Source organism: Rhinoderma darwinii, chromosome 12 (assembly GCF_050947455.1).
Source record: "Rhinoderma darwinii isolate aRhiDar2 chromosome 12, aRhiDar2.hap1, whole genome shotgun sequence".
NCBI classification, from domain to species: Eukaryota; Metazoa; Chordata; class Amphibia; order Anura; family Rhinodermatidae; genus Rhinoderma; species Rhinoderma darwinii.
The window spans coordinates 2,838,128-2,861,459 of NC_134698.1; the positions used below are offsets into that span (position 1 = coordinate 2,838,128).

The 23,332-nt window shown below is 41.0% G+C and overlaps 1 protein-coding gene across 1 annotated transcript in view; it reads right to left on the reverse strand.

The window, feature by feature from the left end:
• Positions 1-5,577: 5,577 nt before the first annotated feature.
• LOC142665005 (Fc receptor-like protein 5) overlaps positions 5,578-23,332 on the reverse strand; it is a 28,863-nt gene continuing 11,108 nt past the window's right edge. Inside the window, exons 9-19 of the mRNA XM_075844533.1 lie at positions 21,075-21,095; positions 19,388-19,654; positions 17,462-17,725; positions 16,072-16,350; positions 13,118-13,399; positions 10,962-11,279; positions 9,730-9,858; positions 8,607-8,684; positions 7,744-7,812; positions 7,577-7,614; positions 5,578-6,187 (exon numbers count right to left, since the gene is read on the reverse strand). Of these exons, the coding sequence (XP_075700648.1) occupies positions 6,053-6,187; positions 7,577-7,614; positions 7,744-7,812; positions 8,607-8,684; positions 9,730-9,858; positions 10,962-11,279; positions 13,118-13,399; positions 16,072-16,350; positions 17,462-17,725; positions 19,388-19,654; positions 21,075-21,095 (1,880 nt within the window). The 3' untranslated portion in view covers positions 5,578-6,052. The remainder of the gene's footprint in view (positions 6,188-7,576; positions 7,615-7,743; positions 7,813-8,606; positions 8,685-9,729; positions 9,859-10,961; positions 11,280-13,117; positions 13,400-16,071; positions 16,351-17,461; positions 17,726-19,387; positions 19,655-21,074; positions 21,096-23,332) is intronic.

Below are 23,332 nucleotides of genomic sequence, written 5' to 3' on the forward strand. Positions count from 1 at the left end.
TTTATGACTTGATAAGATAGTTGAAATTACCTCGTCTGACAGACCGTGGTTCCTCAAGATCTGCCTTTCAGGATCCAGGCTGACAATTTCAGAGTTTCTATTCCCTGGAAGAATAAGGGACCCTGGGAGAGAAGATTCTCCCTGACTGGGAGCATGATAGGGTCTTCCAACGCTAGGTATTGTACGATTGGAAACCAACTTCTTTTTGGCCAATAGGGAAGAATAATGATGAGCTTTGTCAAATCTTCCTGGATTTTTCTTAATACCATTGGTATTAGAGGAAACGGAGGAAAGGCATAGGCCAGATCCATGTCCCAGGGTTGGGACAATGCATCTACTCCCAATGGGTTGTCTCTGAGATTTAGGGAGAAGAATGTCTCTACTTGAGTGTTCTTCCTCGTGGCAAACAGGTCTATTTGTGGATAACCCCAATTTCGGGTTAGGGACAGAAAGACATCCCTGTTTAGGGACCATTCTCCAGGGTCTTTTTCCCGACTCAGGAAATCTGCTGATAGGTTCTCTGAGCCTTTTAGGTGGACTGCCGTGACTGATAGCACGTTTTGAATTGCGAATCTGAGGAATCTCTGGTACGCGGGGTGGATAGGAACATGATAATACGCATCCTTTAAATCGATCGTACACATTGATGCCTCTTCCCTTATTAGAGGAATAGTCGATCTGATAGACTCCATCTTGAATTTCTGATAATTCACCCATTTGTTTAGGACCTTCAGGTTGATTATTGTCCTGTAGGAACCGTTTGGTTTTTTGACCAAGAAGATTTTTGAATAGTGGCCTTTGCATATTTCGTTGTGGGGAACTGGAGAAATGGCTCTCAATCTGAGTCGTTTCTGGACGTCCTGGATAAGGATCTGATGAAGATCTTTTGCTTGGTACTGGGTTATTAGGAATTTCTCTGGAGGAATGGAGGAAAATTCTATTTTGTATCCCTCTTCTATTATCTTTAGAACCCAGGGGTTCTGGGTTATTCTCGACCATTTGGGATAAAAATGTAGGAGTCTTCCCCCCACGCTCTTGGCGTCATTGATTTGAGGGCTGGAATGAATTATTTGGGTTAAGGAGATATCCTCGACCCCTTTTTCCTTTGGGGTAACTCCAGCGACCGGACTTCCCTTTCCCGCTGTAGTTTTGTGAGGTAGGATCCCTCTGTTGGCGAAATCTTCCAAACTGAGGGGGTTTTTTTGGTTTCTCTTCAGGAAACCCCTTTTTTCTATCTGTTGCACTCTCCAGCATGTTATCAAGGAGAGGACCGAACATCAGAGACCCTGTAAATGGGATAGAACACAACTTGTTTTTGGACTTCGTATCTCCTGACCACATTTTGAGCCATAATGCTCTTCTAGCAGCATTTGAGAGAGCCCCATTCCTGGCAGCAAATCTAATAGATTCCGCTGAAGCGTCTACCAAGAATCCGGTTGCCATCTTTAGTAAGGGTAGAGATACTAATAGATCTTGTCGTGATGTCTTCATCATCAAATGGGTCTCTAGCTGGTTTAGCCATATAAACATTGCTCTTGCTACTGATGGGGCCGCGATATTAGTTGAGATCAAGGCAGAGGAAGATTCCCACGCTCTTTTCAGTAGTCCGTCTGCCTTTCGGTCCATGGCGTCCCTCAACTGAGAGGAATCTTCAAATGGGATTGCGGTTTTTTTAGCAACCCTGGCGACTGAGACATCTACTTTTGGGATTTCATCCCAAGGCTTAATGTCCTCTGGATCAAAGAGAAGTCTGTTTTTAAAATCTCTTGAAATGAAGAGCCTTTTTTCTGAATCTTCCCACTCAGTTGTCACCATTCTTTTAAGATTTTCGTTTACCGGAAAAACCCTTGTTTTCTTTTCCGTTAGACCTCCAAACATCTCATCCTGGATGGTATGTGGTTGGTCTTCTTCGGGAATATCCATAGTTTCCCGTATTGCTTGAATTAAGGTATCTGATATCTTGGAAGAGAAGAAAACATTTTTCTCTTGAGTGGAAGAAGTTGAAGGCAAGAGTTCCTCTCTTTCTTCTAACTCATCCTCCGATAGGTAATAGCACTCCTGCTCAGAGTCCGACCCCTGAGAAGGAGGCCAATATTTTTGATCCACTTCAATCCGCGGTCTTTTTGCCCGGGAGTGTGAGGGAGTTTCTTGCGGAGGGGCGAGGGAGGCTACTGACTGACCCACTTCTTCACGAATCATAGTCCTAAGTTCGGACATGAACGTTGGTTGTTCCTCCTTTAGTATTTTTGCAATACAATCCCCCAAGGGTGAGACTCACGTGACCCTGGGACATATCTGGAGTTCCATCAGGACGAGGAAGTTCCATACCGTGACAGGTAACAGGCAATGCAATATGCAATCCACAAAATTAATCCAAGTTAGAGTTATCAGCTCTAACTACATACCTGTGCGTGTCCCTTTAAATGCGGGCGTTTTGAATTTCCCGCCTTCCAAGATGGCCGCGGACCGGAAGTAGTGCGACGTCATTTCCGGTCGGCTATTCGTCCAGCGTGTACCTGGAGTGCAGCCGCCATAGCCGGCGACTGAGGCTTGCTATGCGGTGCAGCGAGGATCCCTGCCAGTGCGTCCATGCCTATGGAGCTGCCGGTCCCCGCCTGGTCCGCGGCCCGGCCGAAGCCTGCTTGGGAAACCCCAGCCCCCACACACTACCAGAACCCTGCCTAGGATTCCTCCGGTAGGTGTCTCAGGGAGGGAGCTAAGGGACCCGTCGTTTGAGGGGTGTTAGCCTGGGCTTTAGGGGGAAGAGAAGGGGGAGTGCACGGACCCCCCGATCTTGCCCCCTGCCCGAGTTTCTTTCCTGCACTAATACAGGAGCGACGCTCTCTGCTCCTGACCCTTGTGGGGACAGGAAGAACACTGGCAAGTGGGTGGTGGGAGGGGCCTTTTAACCTCTCTGTCTTCCTGTCCCTACAGAGGTCAAGAGGGCAACCTCCTGTAGTGCTGTCATGAGGGATGTACTGGAAAAGGCTATTAAAGGGGAATTCTATTTAGGGGGAAAAAAAAATTTAAGTAAAGAAAAATTACAGAATTCTTATTTTCTGGGCCTATTTTGATCTATTCCATGGAACCCGTTCTCATAATTGCCAGCAGGCTAATATGGCTGCCAAGAGCGCTCCCAAAGGGAAAAGTGACTCCAGCAGACTTCTATGGGGAACCCCCAGTAAGTTAAAGGGGTATTCCAGGTTATGAAATAATTATTATTTGACAGAAACTTATATTTTTTGACATGTCTTTTGTTTATTCAACTTTTTGAATTTTTTCTGGAGCCTTGTGATGATGATGAAGACAGTGGTGATACCGGTGGTGCCAGGGACAATGATAATTTTGGTTTTAGTAGCCATAGCTCGACATGAAAGGAATATGTTTGTTTAGTTGTCTGCATCAGGCTTTAAAATAATTTTAGTGCAGATCGACCGCTTTTTCACAATATGGAAAAATATAAAATTACAAAATACAGTTTTCAAAATGTTAAATGTTAAAAAGAAAAATTTGTGATTTTTGATAATACGCTAGAAATATATTAGATACCTAAAGTAAAAAAGCACGACTTTCTTAAAGGGGTTATCCAATTTACAAAACCCATTTCCAATCACTTTACTTAGAGTGTTTCTCTCTGGAGGACCTGTCCTGTATTACACAGACAACACATTGATATTAATATACTGTAATACTTACTTTCCCCTGTGGTGGTGCTGCAGGGAAACTGAACACTTACTGCTAGGTTTCCCCGCAGATCGCAGGTGATCACTGGAGATCCCAGCAGGGAGGCACTTGGTTTTCTTTTTATTTTCAAAAGACCCTACAAGTAAAGATTATCCAAAAGCAGCGAGAGCTCCTTTAACCTACATATGTTGTAGCAAGGGCCAGAGAGATAGTCGCTGTGGCTACTATAGAGGCCAAGGTCAGGTGGGAAAGCAGCCAGCTAAAGATGGTCCATGACTCTGGGAAGTAAGACCCTAAATAGGGCACAAAATCCCACGAGCAAAACAATAGGTGAACCAAACTATGAGTCACAGCACTCTTCTCTTCTCCAAGGGGGTAACCAGAGGCGGGTCCATGTGTGGGGGAATAAAAATTCCAAAGTAATGGGCCTATTTTGATTTCTGGGGTGTTGGACTGGTTCAGTATGGAGTGATGTGGGGAAAGTATTATGTAACAGTCTTTGGAACCATATGGAGAATTTTGTAGAGTTCTATAGGGGACATGCAGAGTCGGAGGGTGCTCTGACTGGCTGGAGGCTCCATGCTCTGGGTGGGTAAGGTTGGCACATATGAAGAGGTGTTCATGGTTGGATTGTTGAATCTTATAGTATGTCTTACATGATTGGACTAACAATGGAATACACTACACCAGTGCTTAAAGTTTAATTACAGATTTATTTTTTAACAGAAATCTCAATAATGTTATAATATGCATCTGAACAGGCCGTTCATTAGACATAAACTTACATTTTCCAGCATTCCCTGCTTGCTCAGTGGTTTCACATAACTGCATACAAGCACTACATGATGCAGGAAAGCGTAACTAAGCCCCCCACTCCCCCGATTAAGGCAGCTCAGCTAAGTTTTCAAGGGGGTATTTGCCCACAAGCTTGCTTATTATTTTCAATAGCAACAAGCAGAATAGTGAGTGCTGCTCTGGAGTAGAAGACAGAATGTAACACAGGGACAGTACAGGATAAGTAATGTATATACAAAGTGACTCCGCCAGCAGTATAGTGAGTGCAGCTCTGGAGTATAATACGGGATGTAACTCAGGTTCAGTACAGGATAAGTAATGTAATGTATGCACACAGTAACTCCACCAGAAGAATAGCGAGTGCAGCTCTGGAGTATAATACAGGATAAGTAATGTATGTACAGAGTGACTCCACCAGCAGAATAGTGAGTGCAGCTCTGGAGTATAATACAGGATGTAACTCAGGATCAGTACAGGATAAGTAATGTATGTACACAGTGACTCTACCAGCAGAATACTGAGTGCAGCTCTGGAGTATAATACAGGATATAACTCAGGATTAGTACAGGATAAGTAATGTAATGTATGTACACAGGGACTTCGCCAGCAGAATAGTGAGTACAGCTCTGGAGTATATTACAGGATATAACTCAGGATCAGTACAGGATAAGTAATGTAATGTATGTACACAGTGACTCCACCAGCAGAATAGTGAGTACAGCTCTGGAGTATAATACAGGATGTAACTCAGGATCAGTACAGGATAAGTAATGTAATGTATGTACACAGTGACTCCACCAGCAGAATAGTGAGTGCAGCTCTGGAGTATAATACAGGATATAACTCCGGATCAGTACAGGATAAGTAATGTAATGTATGTACACAGTGACTCCACCGGCAGAATAGTGAGTGCAGCTCTGGAGTATAATACAGGATGTAACTCAGGATCAGTACAGGATAAGTAATTTAATGTATGTACACAGTGACTCCTCCAGCAGAATAGTGAGTGCAGCTCTGGAATATAGTACAGGATGTAACTCAGGATTAGTACAGGATAAGTAATGTAATGTATGTACACAGGGACTTCGCTGTGTAGATGCAAACTGAATGGGCATAAACTATTGTTAGTATGATTATTCGGTCCGCGTAGAGTTTGCATACTGTCGGCAGCACATCCCCTGTCTACACGAGGAGATGTGCTGCCGACAACGATGATTTTGTGGGATGCATAAAAGATGCGATTAGCCGACAAACAAGCATTTTCTCATTGGTTGGCTGATCGCTGACATGTGTACATGGGCCAACTCTCGGGAATGAGCATGCGTATGAACACTCGTTCGCTCTATCATTTGCCCGTGTAAATGGGCTTTAACAGTCTACTGTGTTATCTTAATGCCATGAGCCAGAGCCGAAGAGAAACGTTTCAACGGCAACGTTAGCTCTGCTACATCTGTATAGACATATACAATGATTCAGGAAAAGGCGGCACATACAGTATTACACAGGTCTATTATATATATTTTTTTAAATCAGAACTCCTTAATGTCAATAATCAGATTTATGATGATGATCATTAATGATCGTCGATGGAATCGGCTGTAATGTTCTGGTAGACATCGGTAGAGTCAGATGTCTCAGGGGTCTTTTGGTCTGTTTTGGTCCTTGAAGTGTTCTCGGCACACTTGGCCATGGAGTACATAACTGTGAACTAGTAAAAAAATAAAATATTCTCAACACAAATCTGTAAAAAATTCTGAACATGGAAAATGATACAAGGCTAAAATCTATAGACAGCCTCCTCAGCATTTTAGGCTTAAAATTAGATCTCAGTCTACAAGTCAAGGATAAGTACCGCCAGTCAAGATTCTATGGTACAGACCAATGGTGTCCAAATAGTAGATATCGATCTACTAGTAGTCCTCAGAGAAGACCAGTAGATCTTAATGTTAGGACACCAGGCTGCTCTCCTAATGGCTTTAATAGGGTTATCTCATGAAGACAACTACTGTCCTCATGCCCTATTAGAGAGGGGGTGCAATGACCAGCGGGTTGTGGACCCAGTGCTACTCAATCAGGTTGACTTTGAGACACTTCTAAGGGTGTTGTCTAAGTAGCCTCCCTGGTATTGACACTTTAACCCCGGTGCGGGGATGTGGTTTTCAAGGCGGCGAGTCTATCAGGTCACTACCTCTTGAGATGGTCCGGGTGTGAGTAGTAACAGGCCCAGCAGCCCAGAAGAGTAGCACAGACAGGTACTGGCAGATGATCTCGTGTAGCAGGCAGGTGGAGATCTGAGATACCAGTTCGTACAAGGTAGCAGAATATGGACTGGTAGCCGGTAGCAGGATACAAACTTATAGCAGGTAGCGAAATACAGACTGGTAGCGAGTAGCAGGATACAAACTGGTAGCGTGACACCGACAGGTAGCAGGATACTGACTGATAGCAGGTAGTCAGATGTTGACTGGTAACAGGTAGAGGGATACAAACAGGAACGTTTGCAGAAAACAACTAAGTTGCACCAAAGTTGCTCAGTCACCAGGTGACCAGAGGAGCTTAAATAAGGCCAGAGCATTAGGAATTGGTTGGGGAGGATTGTGTTGTGCATGCTCTGGTCCTTTAAGGGACGGCCAGGGAGCATGCGCGCTATATGGGACATGTGGCAGTGAGCAGGAGGAGGAGCGTGGCCACAGGCAACAGAGCAAAAGCGCTGGCGGCCACGAGCAGCAGAGGGCACAGATCGCCGGTGGAAAAGGTAAGCAACCCAGTGTCGGGGACCAGCAGCTGGAGCAGTCCCCGTCACCGGTGTTACAAGTTGTCTGTAAGAACAGGCAAAAATTTAGAGCAGTGTCCTCTGTGCACTACATGTGTCAGTCCCTGGTCCCATGGAAGATCACCTAACTCTAACTCTGCAAAATGCAGATGTCTTAGTAAAAGAAAAGTTTGGCCACTTCTGGTATAGAACAAGTCAACCACATTGCGTGGCCTACAAATATTAATATAGTCCGTTATTATAGAACACTAAGTAATTTGTCTTTGTGGTCACTGTCTGTATAACTCAGCACTAGGTGGCGATATTATCCTTTTGTATACTTACATTCTCTCTTGTAGCAGCCGCTGTACAAGCGGAAGGAGCTATAAAAAGACATGAAGAAAGATAACTATCATTGGTTGTCACATTGACACTCCATGTCATATCCCACCCAGTAGCCTCCTGGCTCGGAATAACTGCAGAGAGATTATTATATATTATAAAACACTGACCTTTTACTGCTCTGACAGTAATGTAGGTGCAACTTTCATCTTCATCATCAAGATTCTCCGTTGATGGTACTGTCGAAAAAAGGTGATTCGGTCAACCCTTTAATTTTTAATATCTCAATAGATATGTAATCTAAGTGGTAATGTCGAATTCCAGCAAGATAAAGGGTTAAAAATGTGTGCATTCATATAATGATGAAAAATGTATCTATGTAAAAAAAAAATCAGCAAAGCAAAAGTAGAGCAAAGATTATAAAAATTATGAGAAGAAAGGGAATGAAAAAGAAAGAAGGAAATGGAAGAGAAAGTGAAGGGAATGGAAAAGAAAGTGAAAGGAATGGAAGAGAAAGTGAAAGGAATGGAAGAGAAAGTGAAAGGAATGGAAGAGAAAGTGAAAGGAATGGAAGAGAAAGTTAAAGGAATGGAAAAGAAAGTGAAGGGAATGGAAGAGAAAGTGAAAGGAATGGAAGAGAAAGTGAAAGGAATGGAAAATAAAGTGAAAGGAATGGAAGAGAAAGTGAAAGGAATGGAAGAGAAAGTGAAAGGAATGGAAGAGAAAGTTAAAGGAATGGAAAAGAAAGTGAAGGGAATGGAAAAGAAAGTGAAAGGAATGGAAAAGAAAGTGAAAGGAATGGAAAAGAAAGTGAAGGGAATGGAAAAGAAAGAGAAGGGAATGGAAGTAAAAGGAACGTTAAGGGCATGTAAAACAAAGTAAGAGGGATGGAAGCAAAATGAAATGGAATGTGAGGAGAATGAAAGAGAAATTGAGGGGAAAGGAAGAAAAATTCAAGTGAATGGAAGAGAGAGGAAGGGATTGGAAGAGAAAGTGAAGGGAGTGGTATTATCTTTTAGGTCATTTTTCTTACTGTTTTCGTAAATTCCTTCAGAGACGGCTGTAGTATTTTGTTTGTCTACATCTTCATTATTCTGCTCTGTATTCAACCCTGTAAATGAGGCAATTTTGTCATCCTGTTTAAGTAAGTACAATTTCCGTTTAAAAGGGGTGTCTGGTTTTGAAAACCCATTTTCATATTCCCTATTAAGGAAATCCGAATTAATAGAGGAGGCTCCCCTGTTCAGGATCCTCATCCTTTGTTTAGATGGGACAGTAGTTACAAAGAGCGTCTCTTGCATTGATATGAATGGACACTGTGTAATGCTTCATTTCCCCTGTGGTGGCGCTGAAGAGAAACTGAATACTTACTACCAGGTTTCCCCACAGATTACAGCTGATCGCTGGGGGTCCCAGCAGGGAGACACTTTGGAATGTACTTATTGTTAAAGGACTCTTCTAACAAGTAAGGATTGTACAAAGCAGAGAACCCCTTTAAACTCTAATATAAATCCTATCATAAAGAAAAGTAAAAGAGACAAATCAGAGCCCTTACACATTACTAATACCTGAAGAATACTAAACAATCAAGACAACTATATCCACTAACTAGAATAGCTGATAGGACTTGAACCCATAGCCTCCTGCATCCCAGGTAGTGGCCTTTGTCATTGAGCTACTTGTGCTGCTGGACAGCTTTGCTGCTGAATCTGTTGTCCAGGTTTTATTGATTCCTGCCTCTCCAGATTCCTTGCCTTGATTGCCTGATTATCTTCACCCTTTTGGCTTCCTATAAAAGTCTGGCCTTAGCACTTCCTCCCTGCCAGACTATTAAGCTTCCTGCCTGTAGTCTAGGGCATTGCTGCCTCTCTACAAACTGTTTGTACTCATTTTTGTACTGAACCTGGACTGTTTCTTGACCACGTCTCTGCCTCACGCTATAAACTTTTTGCTATTAGCAACCTCCTGCCTAAACATTTCAGCCACTTGACTCTGAATCGGCTATAGACCTTGACACAAGTTAAAAACATACAACCATCTCTTCTGAGCCAATCATCCATTCAAAAGAAGGAGTGGTCACATGATCCAGCCCTGACGTTGCATGATATGTAGTTGTGTTATGTCATACTAGTTATATGGATATTAGTAGTCATAACCTGTAGTTGGTGGTTTCTTTTTACATCTTCCAAGAGACACAATTTTGTCCCTATATGTTAAGAGCAAGCCGACAGCAATGATTATGGCCAGCAGCAGAATCCCAAGCATTGACCACTGGATTCTATGGTCTGTGAAACAAGGTAATAAAAATGATGTCAGTGGTGATAATAATTTTAAGATGGCAGAGAAATTGGAAGTCTTAAGAAGACGACAAGGTAATAGACAATGAAAATCGTTAAGTAGAGGATAATAATCAAGATATGGAAGAAGATGAAGTATAAGAAAAAAAAGAATACGACATGGGGAAAAATAATAAAAATAATAAAAATACAATGAAGAGGTAGATTGTCATGGCCTCGCTCCCAGCTGCCAGCATCTTATACTTACCTCCTTTGGGCGTCTTCTTCCTCCTGGCCGATGCCACTCCTTTCCTATCGGCTTAGCGTCTGGCAGCCGTCCACTCCGCCAACGCTCTACAGTGGGCTAAGTGAGCATGCACCAAAATGATTTTCACCCAGCTACCCTGGGTAACTAAGTTCCTCCTATTTTATGCTCCATGCCAAAGCAATTTGGTTTTTCTTGTATAACTCGTGTTCCTAGAAGTCTCAGCTGTCAGATTTATTGGATTTCCCATGTTTCAACCTCAACCTGCACCTTGACCATCCGCGCCTGCAGCCTGCCCTGAACTTTTGCGTGATGAACTTCTGCCGCCTGCCCTGACCATCAGCAACGTGACCCGTTACGAATCTTGCTGCATGCCCTGACCTTGTGCTATACCCGACCATGCTAATCTGACAGTACACCTGTTACATTGGCCGTCACCTAGGAAGACTACTCTGGGGGTAGCAACCTGGGGTTCCCCTAAAGTGAAGTCCAGATCCCTTTATAGGGTTAAATGGCGAAAACCAGGGGTACCCTTAGACTCTGCTCCCTAGTTTAGCCCCACGTCAAATCCCTTGGTGACCAGGTGGGTTCACACCACCCTCTGCAGGCCCCGTGACAGAAAATCCCACGGGCTCCATGGCAAAGATTGAGTACACGAAGAAGAAGACAATGTAGAAGAAGACAAAGTAGGAGAAAAGAAGCTAATGAAGAAGACAAAGTAGAGGTAAAAAAAAACTAGACAAAGTAGAACATAAATAATAAACAACATATAAGAAGACAAAGAAGAAGTCGAAATAGAAGAAGGCAAGCTCATAAAGTAGTATCCTTGTGTATAATTGGAACCTACCAACAGCGCTCAACTCCAAGATGTTGACATTTCGTATTTCACTGAGTACAGAGAAAGTTCTGAGGACTGATAGTTTATTGCTGGCATTACATTGGTAGCTTCCCTTATGGTGGTGTCGAAGGGACTGTATATACAAGACTTTACCATCGTCTTGAAGTTGATAGAGTTCAGAACTTTGTTTCGCCACAGTCTTATTGTGCTGCCAGAAGAAAGAGACGGAAGTGCCATGCTGGACGGAGCAGGTAAATGTCAAGGATGCTCCTAGTATAAAATCCTCACCTCCTGTATCCAAGGTAATATTAATGTCTGCTACTGGCTCTGTTGAAATTGAAATAGGATATAAGTGGATCACTAATAAAAGAAAGGTAGGCTTAGATTGACTTGGGCTCTTCGTCTATTACTAGTGTCTTAGGTTTCAGTAGACTCTGGTGGTTACACAGAGCCTCAGGTCTGGCTTTCCTGATCGGTCAAACCCCTTCTATTTCCTTCCTGGGGATTATATCAAAGGGGTTGACACAAGCAAACAACCTATGTGGAACATGATTAAAATCAATGTGGAGTATATCCTAGACAATATAAAGTCTACCGGTCAAAATAATGCAAGCCATAGTGAAATCCTACCTAATGGACCCCATTATAAGTCAATAGGGACCACCAGGCTCCATCGTGGTCCATCATATGATGGATCTGGCACAGCATTGTGGCTTCCATTATAAAGGGAAATCACAATGCATATGTGAACAAAGTCTTACTCCATGCCGAGGATTTATTATATAATTTATTATAGGCATAATATAATTGAAAATTATAAGAATGTTATTAAAACTTAAAGCTCATTTGCACTAATGTGGAAATAGGCCGTGTGATGGCCTTGTTTTTAATGGCCATCAAACAGATGCATAAAAATCGATGTTCTTCTATAGGGCTAGTCACACGGCTGTTGTTTTAACTGGTTGCCGACACATGACGAGTATGCTCGTCCTGAGCGGCGAGCACTTCGCGCATTAGGACGAGCATACTCGTCCTGTGTGACAGCAGTCTCTGCCGCCTCTGTGTGTGCGATCGAGAGCGGGGCAACGGCTGTAATACACAGCCACGGCCCCGCTCTGACAGCGGAGAGGAGAGAAACATCTTCTCTCCGCTGTTAACCCTTTGAACGCCGCGATGACAGCTGATCGCGGCGTTCAAGGAGAGGGGACCGCACATTGATCGCGTCACAGAAAATAACTGTGACGCGATCAAAGCCCACAACTCGTATGGCCAGACAGCCCAGGGTCCAGTGAAGGACCCCAGGGCTGTCTGAACATATTTCCTGTTGTTAGGGCATACTGAGGTATGCCCTAACAACTGCCTGTGTACGATCAGTAACAGGCTAATGTACTGGCATATAGATCTATGCCAGTACATTACAGTTACAAAATCAAAATCAAAATGATAAATCCCTTTATGGGATTAAAAAAAAAAGTTAAATGAATGTAAAAAAATAATAATGGTAAATAAATAAATAAAAAGTAAATAAAATACACAGAAACACACATTTTTTATAATAAATAAACTTTTTAAAATATAAGTCCCAAAACATGAAATAATATAGACATATTTGGTATTGCCACGACCGTAACAACCTGTACTACAAATGTATACCATTATTTATTATGATCGGTGAATGGTGTAAAAAAAATAAATATTAAAACTGCTGCACAACTGCTTTTTTTCAGCATTTTAATCTAATTAAAAATTTATAGAAATTAAACGATAATGTATTTGTACCAAAAAATGGTACGTACATAAAGTACAACTAGTCCCGCAAAAAACAAAGTCTCATACAACTACGTCGTACAAAAAATAAAAGCGTTATGAGCGTCGGGATGCAAAGAGGGAAATGTAAAAAAAATTGCTCTGTCCTCAAGGCTAAAATTGGCCGTGTCCTTAAGGGGTTAAGGGACCATGTGAACAGCCCATAAAAAATAGGATATGTTCTATTTTTGTTCGTTTTCACGGATCCCTCAATAGGCTCAATTCTATGAGGAATTCGTGCATACGGGTCCCGCACAGATGCAAATCGACTGTAAAAAACGACCGTTTTTCGCGGCCAATTTGACACATGTTCGTGTGAATATAGTCTTGGAAAATATACACATGAAGCAACTACTTACCCATAACTAGCAAATTGGCCTCCTCACTATGTTGATGTTGGGTATGGAAATCATTGTACGAAGCACAGTAGTAGAGTCCACCCATGCTCAGTGACTTAATTTTCCGATTTAGCTCTGCTGCCTCATTTTGATGAACGGTAATATTTCCTAATATTGTCTGATTGTGATAGAACAAGTAGTATATAGGGAGGGAGCCTTTTAAGGACTCACATCGAAGAACAGTGTCATCTCCCACGGCCACAGTGTTTGGTAAGAGCATCAGGTTGGGTTTGACTACAGCAACTGTGGATAAGGAAATTGTGCACGGTGACAGCATTTAGTTTTAAAAAAATATTTACATTTATTTATAAAATATTCCTATATAGTCTTAAAACATTAGAACTTTTTGTATTTTCCAAAAATATGACCTCATTTTGATTTTATTTTTTCCTATGTCATACAAAAATATTAATAGTATACCGTATATATCTATATATTTCTAGCTATGCATGGTGTGAGCAAGACCCCACTCCAGATCCTACCACAATTTTTCAGTTTCACTAATATCTGGCCATTCCAAAAAGTTAAATTTTCCCTGGTTTAAATTTTTGGGGGGTTTAGACTTAAAATATTTTTGGTAGACATACTTTGTGTTCACAGACAGACACCCCGATTGCTTAGTCAATCAAGAATTCAAAGTTCAACCAAAGATGGCTAGCCAAAGCCCCGCTCCGTGATTATAGTCACTGAATTTTTTTAAGGTTGGGATGAGGTTCTTTTGTTGGTATATTTTTTGTTAATATAACATGTATAACCAGATAAATAGTAAAACAAATAAAAAGTAACTTTTTGGATGACTTAGTTGGTCTTTAGGAAAGTTTATCTGAGCCACAATGTTCTCCTTGGAAAGAAGTGGTCTCCTCTCTGCCACCCCATGCATAATATTCTTCTTCAAGGGTTTAATTATGTTATACTCAAACACTGATCTTAGTCTGGGCCGAACCATCGATAAAAATGTTTTTGCAACTTTTTTAAGCTCTTTGCCTGAGGCCCTCAAGACTCTCATTTATCCAAGTCTATGGAACCACAAACATGCAAAGAGAAAACTAGACTTTGGTTGTAGGTTTATGTTTTTGAAATAAGGTAGAGACACCTAAATGAACACATGGCTGTCATCCAGTTGAACTCCTAAACCCCGAATTAGCTCCATAGCTCAACTGATAATCTTAGCGGTTCTGATGAGTTAATCAATGAGCATATCCGTTTCTAGCCCTGGTATTTGTTGATTTGGGCTGTATTTGTCTTTTTTTTTCAGATTTTACTAAAAATTTAGATCAAACTTATGCAAAAATACAGTTCGTCTGCAGAATTTATAGGTGGCTACCCGGTATTTTAAAGAGGTTGTATGGGTTTAGAAAAACAGGTCGACATTTTTTCCCCCGGGAAAAAAACCGAAACACCACTAGGTTATATCTGGTACTGCAGCTCAGACCCAATCCCTTGAGTACCTGATACGGCCTATGGTCAAGAGTGTCGCTGTTTATAGAAAAAAAGCTGAACCTTTCTTTGAATCTCAGGCGATCCCATTATGGTTTGACCTCTTAACGGGCCTCAATACATAACCTGGGTGCAAGCCAAACAGGAGACACACATGGGGGGCTAGTACCCAAATCATGTTTCAAAGATCTTCAAGGGGTTTAACGCTGACCGGGTAGCCACCTATAGATGGCGATAGGGAGATGAAGTTCTTTCTTCTGGAACAGAGATAGCGCCACTTTATGGCTAGATGTGTTACTACAGTATAATTTCCCGCTGACAATACAATTGGTGATTTAGTTGTGTGTAGAATGATACTTACTGTGTACCAGGATCATTAACTCGGTGCTGTTTTTACAAATATTACGGTGTGTTAGTGAACATTTGTAATTTCCAGTGTGCTCTTCCAAGGCGTGAAGAATCACATATACGTCCTTGTAGGAACTACTTTGTACAGTTTTTGAGTCTCTGTAGAATGTAAATAATGGAAGATGTAGACGTTGGTCATGCAGACACTTAATCGTCACTTTGTCTCTTTCTTGAACTCTTTTTGGACTGATTTGTACTTCTGGCGTTTTGAACAACTCTAGAAAATATTTTAACACAATGAAAAACTTTGACATCTAGTAAAAAAATAACAAAATGGCAAAAACTGGCCCTAAAGCAGGAACGACGGGACCATTTGGGCATTAGGGCAATGCCCCCGACCTCTTAGACTGTTAAAACATTTGTATAGATAAAGACTAATGTCTGAAAAAAACATAAAAATGCAACAAATAAGTGATCTTTGAATTTATTACCCTAAACCCAATGGCAATACTGATGCCCAGGGGCACTATAGCCATTCAGAAAGCAAATCCACTCAAAACTGAGTAGTCCAGGTGTTAACATGGCATATTTATCACTGGTAAATTTCTAGACATTCCTTATAATAGGGAGTGGCATTTTACCATCTTTAAAAAATTCCCCTTTAAAAAATTGTGCGTTAGCCCCTGTGGGTATTATGTGGATCCAACATTTACATCAATATCCACACACATACACACATGTCTGCCAGAATCCAATTTTATAAATGAATGTGATGATTTTGTAAGCAAATTGCAGGAGTCTATGTTCTGTGCCAAATTTATTATGTGTTTTAGAGACTTTTTTTATATATATATATTTTGTGTAGAATGGCTAAAAGGAGCCATTAAATGCACCAAATATGTTTAAGGCAGCTGAATTTTCGGCGAAAATAATAAAAGGAATGCAAGCCAGCCATAAGGTTTGGCTAAGAAAGAGAAATGTGTCTAACAAGTGACGCCAAATATATTATACCGCGTGCCCCATTATGATAAATTTGGATCAATTTGTGCAATTTTTCCCAACTCCTCCGGTTGTTCTCCTTCAACCGGAGCACAGCAGTCATATATATAATGCCAGGATTTCACACCAACCTCTTATACTGATATATGACACGTCGCTCATCTTCCTCACAGTGTCTAATGGAGTCCGCACTTCACAGATATAATTCCCAGAATCCTCCAGCTGAGCGGACTGAACTGTGTATGAATCAGATGATCTGAATTCCTGCACTATTTGCCCATTTCTGTAGAATGTAAACTCCAGCGGTGTACCGTGTCTGAGAGGGTTACGTCTTGTGTCACAACTCAGGGTCAGGACATCTCCTTCTTTTATTAAGTAGGGTGCTTTTATTTCTGGACTTGTAAAGAGATCTAAAACAGATTATAACAATCTTATCATTGTGCACAAGAAGCTACACGGAGCTTTGATTAGAGCCGGACTTACCTCACATGGTGCTCCTAGCGTTTCTCTCATATGGTGTACTGTCATACAGTGTACAAATACCCATATCATACAGTTCTGGTCTGGGGTCTGAATTACATTTGTGGTCTGGTCTCAGAAGTAATAGGGGTCTGGTCTGGGGTCTGATCTGGGGACTGATTCATTTAGGGGTCTGGTGTTTGATTAATTTAGGGGTCTGGTTCATTTAGGAGTCTGGTCTGGGGTATGATCCATTTAGTTGTCTGATCCATTTAGGAGTCTGATCTGGGGTCCGATCTATATAGAGGTCTGGTGTCTGATTCATTTAGGGGTCTGATGCATTTAGGCATCTGGTCTGGGGTTTGATTCATTTAGGGGTCTGAGGTCTGATTCATTTAGGCGTATGGTCTGGGGTCTGATTCATTTAGGTGTCTGGGGTCTGATTCATTTAGTGGTCTTGGGTCTGATTCATTTAGGCGTCTGGTCTGGTGTCTGATTCATTTAGGGGTCAGATGTCTGATTCATTTAGGGGTCTGGTCTGGGGTCTGATTCATTTAGGGGTATGGTCTGGGGTCTGATTAATTCAGGGGTTGGATCTGGGGCCTGACTCATTTAGGGGTTGGATCTAGGGTCTGAATTAATTTAGGAGTCTGGTCCGGGGTCTGAATTAATATAGAGGTCTGGGATCTGAATTAATTTAGGGTTTTGGGGTCTGGTCTTGGGTTTGATGTCTTGTATTCCCCCATCCTGATTTTCCTACTTATGTGGCTGATACACCCCTGCCCTTACCAATTTCATGACTTGAGGATGGGTTTCTATGGGGACTACCAACCTGGGATTGGCCTTCTTTCTCCAGGGCAGCTATATGAGCTGTTTGTATGGTACCTACTACATTCAATGGGTTACATTTTGGGCTAGATGACTTGTGCAGTTTGCGGGAAGACATCCTCCTCAGAAGATTGTCTTCCTCACCTCTCCAAGACCTTTTAACCTTCTATCTCGAACCTCTTTGAAGGGAATAGAGGTATTGGGGACCTGTAGGTAGATTTGTTTCCTTGTTACCTTGGATAAATATAAATGTTTCTTCTGCTTTTAATACTTTTCTGGTGTAAAATTTTTCACATCGGTAAATCCCGGTTGTGGCTTTAGTCACGTTTTGTAGATGTAAAATATGTTTTGATTCCTGGACAATGACGCCGTCCTTAAAAAATTTTGTGGCCTCCTCCTCCTCCTCATCATTGTCTCCTGGACTGCTGTGACATCTCAAATCCAGGGAATCACCTTCCAAAATATTGGGGGGAGTTTGTAAGATGACTTTGTGATAGTCTGAAAAAGAAGAAATAGGAGATATTTCCACAACATAGCTCTCCTTGTAGATGTTCCCCGGTCAGAGTTGGGGCAGATACTCACAATTTGAGTAGACATCGAGTCTGACGGGGTAATTCGCTCCACTCCATTTTCCGCACATATAATTCCCACTGTCCTGCATATTTGCACTCTTAATTGTTATATATTTTTGATCAGTTTGGAGATTTCTCTTGTCTTTGTACCACACACATTTCTGGTTTTGTGGTGAAGAAGATTCTATCTCATAAGATATACTCATTGTTTCTCCAACAAATATATTTCTATAGTTTGGATTTAGGGTCACAGTGGGTCTATCCTTAAAATCTTTAAGACAGAAAAAAATTTAAAACACATGGAAGAAATGCAGCACCAGATGTATTTTGGCCACTTATCCCAATGTCACCATAAACATAGCATGCCTATTTGGTACATACAGAACTTGACGGACCTATGGAATCAGGCTTTTATGAAATGGACCTTCAGTGTTTGTTGGACAAATGAAGATTCGAGGTTAGATGGAGGAGGACCTGTGTAGGCTGGATTGGGAGGGGGCGACAAGCTGATTCCACAATCGGGAACATTAACCTTCAGCTGAGACGATGGAATGAGGAGTTGTGTTACAGTCATCAACCGGAAGGTGTGGGTATGTTTGTAACTTGGCTAAATGGACATACTATTTATACGGTGGGCATAGGAATAAGTGGCTGCCAGACAATTCTTATGAAACATGAATACCAGACAGGTTGAAATCCAACTTGTCTACTTCCTGTTTCTCTCCAACAGGGGGAGTCACAATGTACATGAGATTATCTGCTAATAAAAGGACAGTCCAAAAGACAGATATATAGATATGATATAGATAGATCAATAGATATGACATAGATGATAGATAGATAGATAGATAGATAGATAGATAGATAGATAGATAGATAGATAGATAGATAGATAGATAGATAGATAGATAGATATGAGATAGATAGATATTAGATAGATAGATAGATAGATAGATAGATAGATAGATAGATAGATAGATAGATAGATAGATAGATAGATATGAGATAGATAGATAGATAGATAGATAGATAGATAGATAGATAGATAGATAGATAGATAGATAGATAGATAGATAGATATGAGATAGATAGATATGAGATAGATAGATATGAGATAGATATGAGATGAGATGATGATAGATAGATAGATAGATAGATAGATAGATATGAGATAGATAGATAGATATGAGATAGATAGATATGAGATAGATAGATAGATAGATAGATAGATAGATAGATAGATAGATAGATAGATAGATAGATAGATAGATAGATAGATAGATAGATAGATAGATATGAGATAGATAGATAGATAGATAGATAGATAGATAGATAGATAGATAGATAGATAGATAGATAGATATGAGATAGATAGATATGAGATAGATAGATATGAGATAGATAGATAGATAGATAGATAGATAGATAGATAGATAGATAGATAGATAGATATGAGATAGATAGATATGAGATAGATAGATATGAGATAGATAGATAGATAGATAGATAGATAGATAGATAGATAGATAGATAGATAGATAGATAGATAGATAGACAACTATTCTGATTATTGTGAAATATAATTTACCTTTATCTATAACATATAAACTGAACAGATAACTGCGATCACCAGATCTGGTCCGGCATTCATAATCTCCTGCGTCAGATAATTTTGCGCCGCTAATTGTAAATTCCTGTTTTTGTTGCCGTGGGTATTTCTCGTCTTTGTACCAATAGAAGTTGTAGTTGTTGATGTTTTCAGTCGGTCCAATGTTACATTTTAAAGTCACCGAGTCTCCGATGTATATGTGGTTCCAGTTTGGAGTGCAGGTGACCATATACCGGAGAGACTCTCCTGCAAGGAACCAAAACGTGAAAATATTTCCACACAATGACGACTAAAATGTTACGACCTGTTCTGTTTGTTATGTCTTCTCACAGGCCATACACAGCATATAAGATATTGCTACACTACCGACAACCACCTCTAGGGGCATTGGACTACTTAAGTCTCCATGGCCTCTTCATTCTCATTATTAGTGAGGACCTATCGCATGGACCTCCTCTCGTCATCTTCTGACGCGCCTCTCCGTAATATTACAAAAAAAAAAGATCTCACAGATCAAAATTAAAAAAGGCCACTTGTTTAGTAAAAATGGGAAAATGGTTTGTAACATCTTATTTCAGTTACAGAATCAAAGCCTGAGGCTGCGATACTGAGAGATTCTGATGACATGTCCCCCTTTGACCCCTGTCAAGTGCAGCGTGGTCATGGGGATCAGATCACCAAATAGATCAATGTCCTCACATATTTAGCACATCAGGTAGTATGTAGGTATTGATGTGGATGGTGATTTTTATCCAGATGTCCATAGCAAAACTGTAGTTGACAGAAATGTAGACGGGAACATGTTGTCATCATAATCTCTCAGTAGTGCAGCCTTCAGGGTTTGGACTTGTATTATACTTGTATATCAAGCTATTAGACCTCAGTAAAAAATTGACATATTAAAAAAGAATATAGATCAGACAGGAAGTATAGTGGTCCTTGTCTATTGAGGACCCTCTGCTCTTTTGCCAGTTACCACACTTCTTAAAGGGATATTCCAACAATAGACCTATAGAGCATATACCTAGGATTTCGCCAAAAAGTCTTATAATTGGGAATAGAATGGGGTCCGGCATCCCCTATTGTACATTTCAGCATGGCAGAACTTAGTTTCAAAGGGACACTTTAGGAGGCACTTGGCCATGCACTGTGCGTATTTTTCCGTTATGCATTCTGCTCTGATTAATTTTTTAATATATCTTTATAGTGGTCAGGGGTCTGTTTTTCTGAGCTCCAAATCCCCCGCATAGACATACAGACAGAGTTACAAGATAAAAACTTTTGAAACTAAACGGAGCTTAAAAGGGTATTCCAGCCTTTAGCATTTTTCACCTATCCACTAGATAGGTAAAAAATGCAAGGTCAGTGCTGTGCTTGGCTAATTCCATCAGCCCTATAGACTTTAAATAGAGCAGCATCGCGCATGCCCAGTCTCCGTTCCTCCTAGCTGCCAAATTGTGGCTGGGGGACCGGAGCTCCCCATTCTTGTGATCGGTAGGGATCCTAGCAGTGAGAAACCCACCGATCCAGCGTATAGGCGAAAAATGCTTACGGTTGGCATACACCTTTAAGATCTTATTGCATATATACTGTTTTAGCATTGAATTCACTGCAGATTCAACATTTTCCACTATTGTATTTTAAAGCATATTGGTCAATTATTTACCTGAATTTTCCATTATCAATGCTGAAATAAAAACAAAAGTAGAAATCATTAGTTAATATGAATATAATATTACACAACAGTCATATATATGCGTGTATATATATATATATATATATATATATATATATATATATATATATATATATACATAGTTGAATTACATGTACAAAATAACCAAAGGGATAGTCAGGATGATTCCTCTTCTGTTGCACTGGATATGTATGGAACTGCCCAGATTGGTAAATTTATGCTGTGGGGTGGTACCAATGATTTAATGGTTGTTACAATTAGTTAATGTCTTTTTAAAAAATTGTAAAGAAATATTTAGCTAATATATATACAGTACTGTACAAAAGTGTAACCACCATTTGCCTTCAAAACAGCATCAATTCTTCTAGGTACACTTGCACAAAATCATTGATTTTGTAGGATTATAGTCAGGTGTATGATTAACCAATTATACCAAACAGGTGATAATGATCATCATTTTCATATGTAGGTTGAAACACAGTCATTAACTGTAACAGAAACAGTTGTGTAGGAGGCTTAAAACTGGGTGAGGAACAGCCAAACTCTGCTACAAAGGTGAGGTTGTGGAAGACCGTTTCATGTCACAGGTTCACCATTGCAAGACTGAGCACAGCAGCAAGACACAAGGTAGTTATACCTCATCAGCAAGGTCTCTCCCAGGGAAAGATTTCACAGCAGACGGGCGTTCAAGCTCTTTTGTAAAAGCACAAAGAAACGGGTAACGTTGAGGGCCTTAGAGCAAAAATCGACCAAGGAAACTTAGTGCAGCAGATCAAAGACACATCATGCTTACTTCACTTTGACATTGGAAGATGTCCAGCAGTGCCATCAGCTCAGAACTAGCAGAAACCCGTGGGACCCAGGTACCCATCTACTTTTCTGAGAAGTCTGGCCAGAAGTGGTCTTTATGGAAGAATTGTGGCCAAAAAGTCACACCTTGGATTTGGAAACAAGGCCAAGCGACTCAACTATGCACGAAAACATAGAAATTGGGGGTATTTAAAAATGGCAGCAGGTGCTCTGGACTGAGTAGTCATGATGTGAAATATTTGGCTGTAACATAAGGCAGTTTTTTTGCCGAAAGGCTGGAGAGTGGCACAATAATGAGGGTCTGCAGGCAGCAGTGAAGCATGGTGGAGGGTACTGGAGAGCGGTACAATAATGAGGGTCTGCAGGCAGCAGTGAAGCATGGTGGAAGGTACTGGAGAGCGGTACAATAATGAGGGTCTGCAGGCAGCAGTGAAGCATGGTGGAGGGTCCTGGAGAGCGGTATAATAATGAGGGTCTGCAGGCAGCAGTGAAGCATGGTGGAGGGTACTAGAGAGCGGTACAATAATGAGGGTCTGCAGGCAGCAGTGAAGCATGGTGGAAGGTACTGGAGAGCGGTACAATAATGAGGGTCTGCAGGCAGCAGTGAAGCATGCTGGAGGCTCCTGGAGAGCGGTACAATAATGAGGGTCTGCAGTAAACAGTGAAGCATGGTGGAGAGTAATGGAGAGCGGAACAATAATGAATGTCTACAGGCGAAAGTGAAGCATGGTCGAGGTTCCTTGCAAGTTTGGGGCTGCATTTCAGGAATGGAGTTGGGGATTTGGTCAGGATTAATGGACCTCAATGCTGAGAAATACCAGCAGATACTTATCCATCAGGTAATACCATCAGGGAGGCGTCTGATTGGCTCCACATTTATTCTGCAGCAGGACAACGACCCCAAACATACAGCCAATGCCGTTAAAAACAGTCAGCGTAAAGAAGAACAAGGAGCCCTGGAAATTATGTTATGGCCCCCACAGAGCCCTGATCTCTACATCATTGAGTCTGTCTGGGATTACATGAAGAGACAGAGGGATTTGAGGAAGCGACATCCACAGAAGATCAGTGGTGAGTTCTCCAAGATGTTTGGAACAACCTCCCTGCCGAGTTCCTTAAAAAACTGTATGCAAGTACCTACAAGAATTGATGCTGTACTGAAGGCAAAGAGTGGTCACACCAAATATTAATTTGATTTAGATTTCTCTCCTGTTCAGTCACTTTGTAATGTGTTAATTGCTAAAAAAAAAAAAAAAAACTATTAACACTTCTATTTTTTAAATCATTCTTACTTTGGTGCATTTTTCCACAACTGCCTAAAACTTTTGCACAGTACTGTGTGTATATATATATATATATATATATATATATATATATATATATGTGTGTACATATACAGTGAAGTTAATACGTATTTG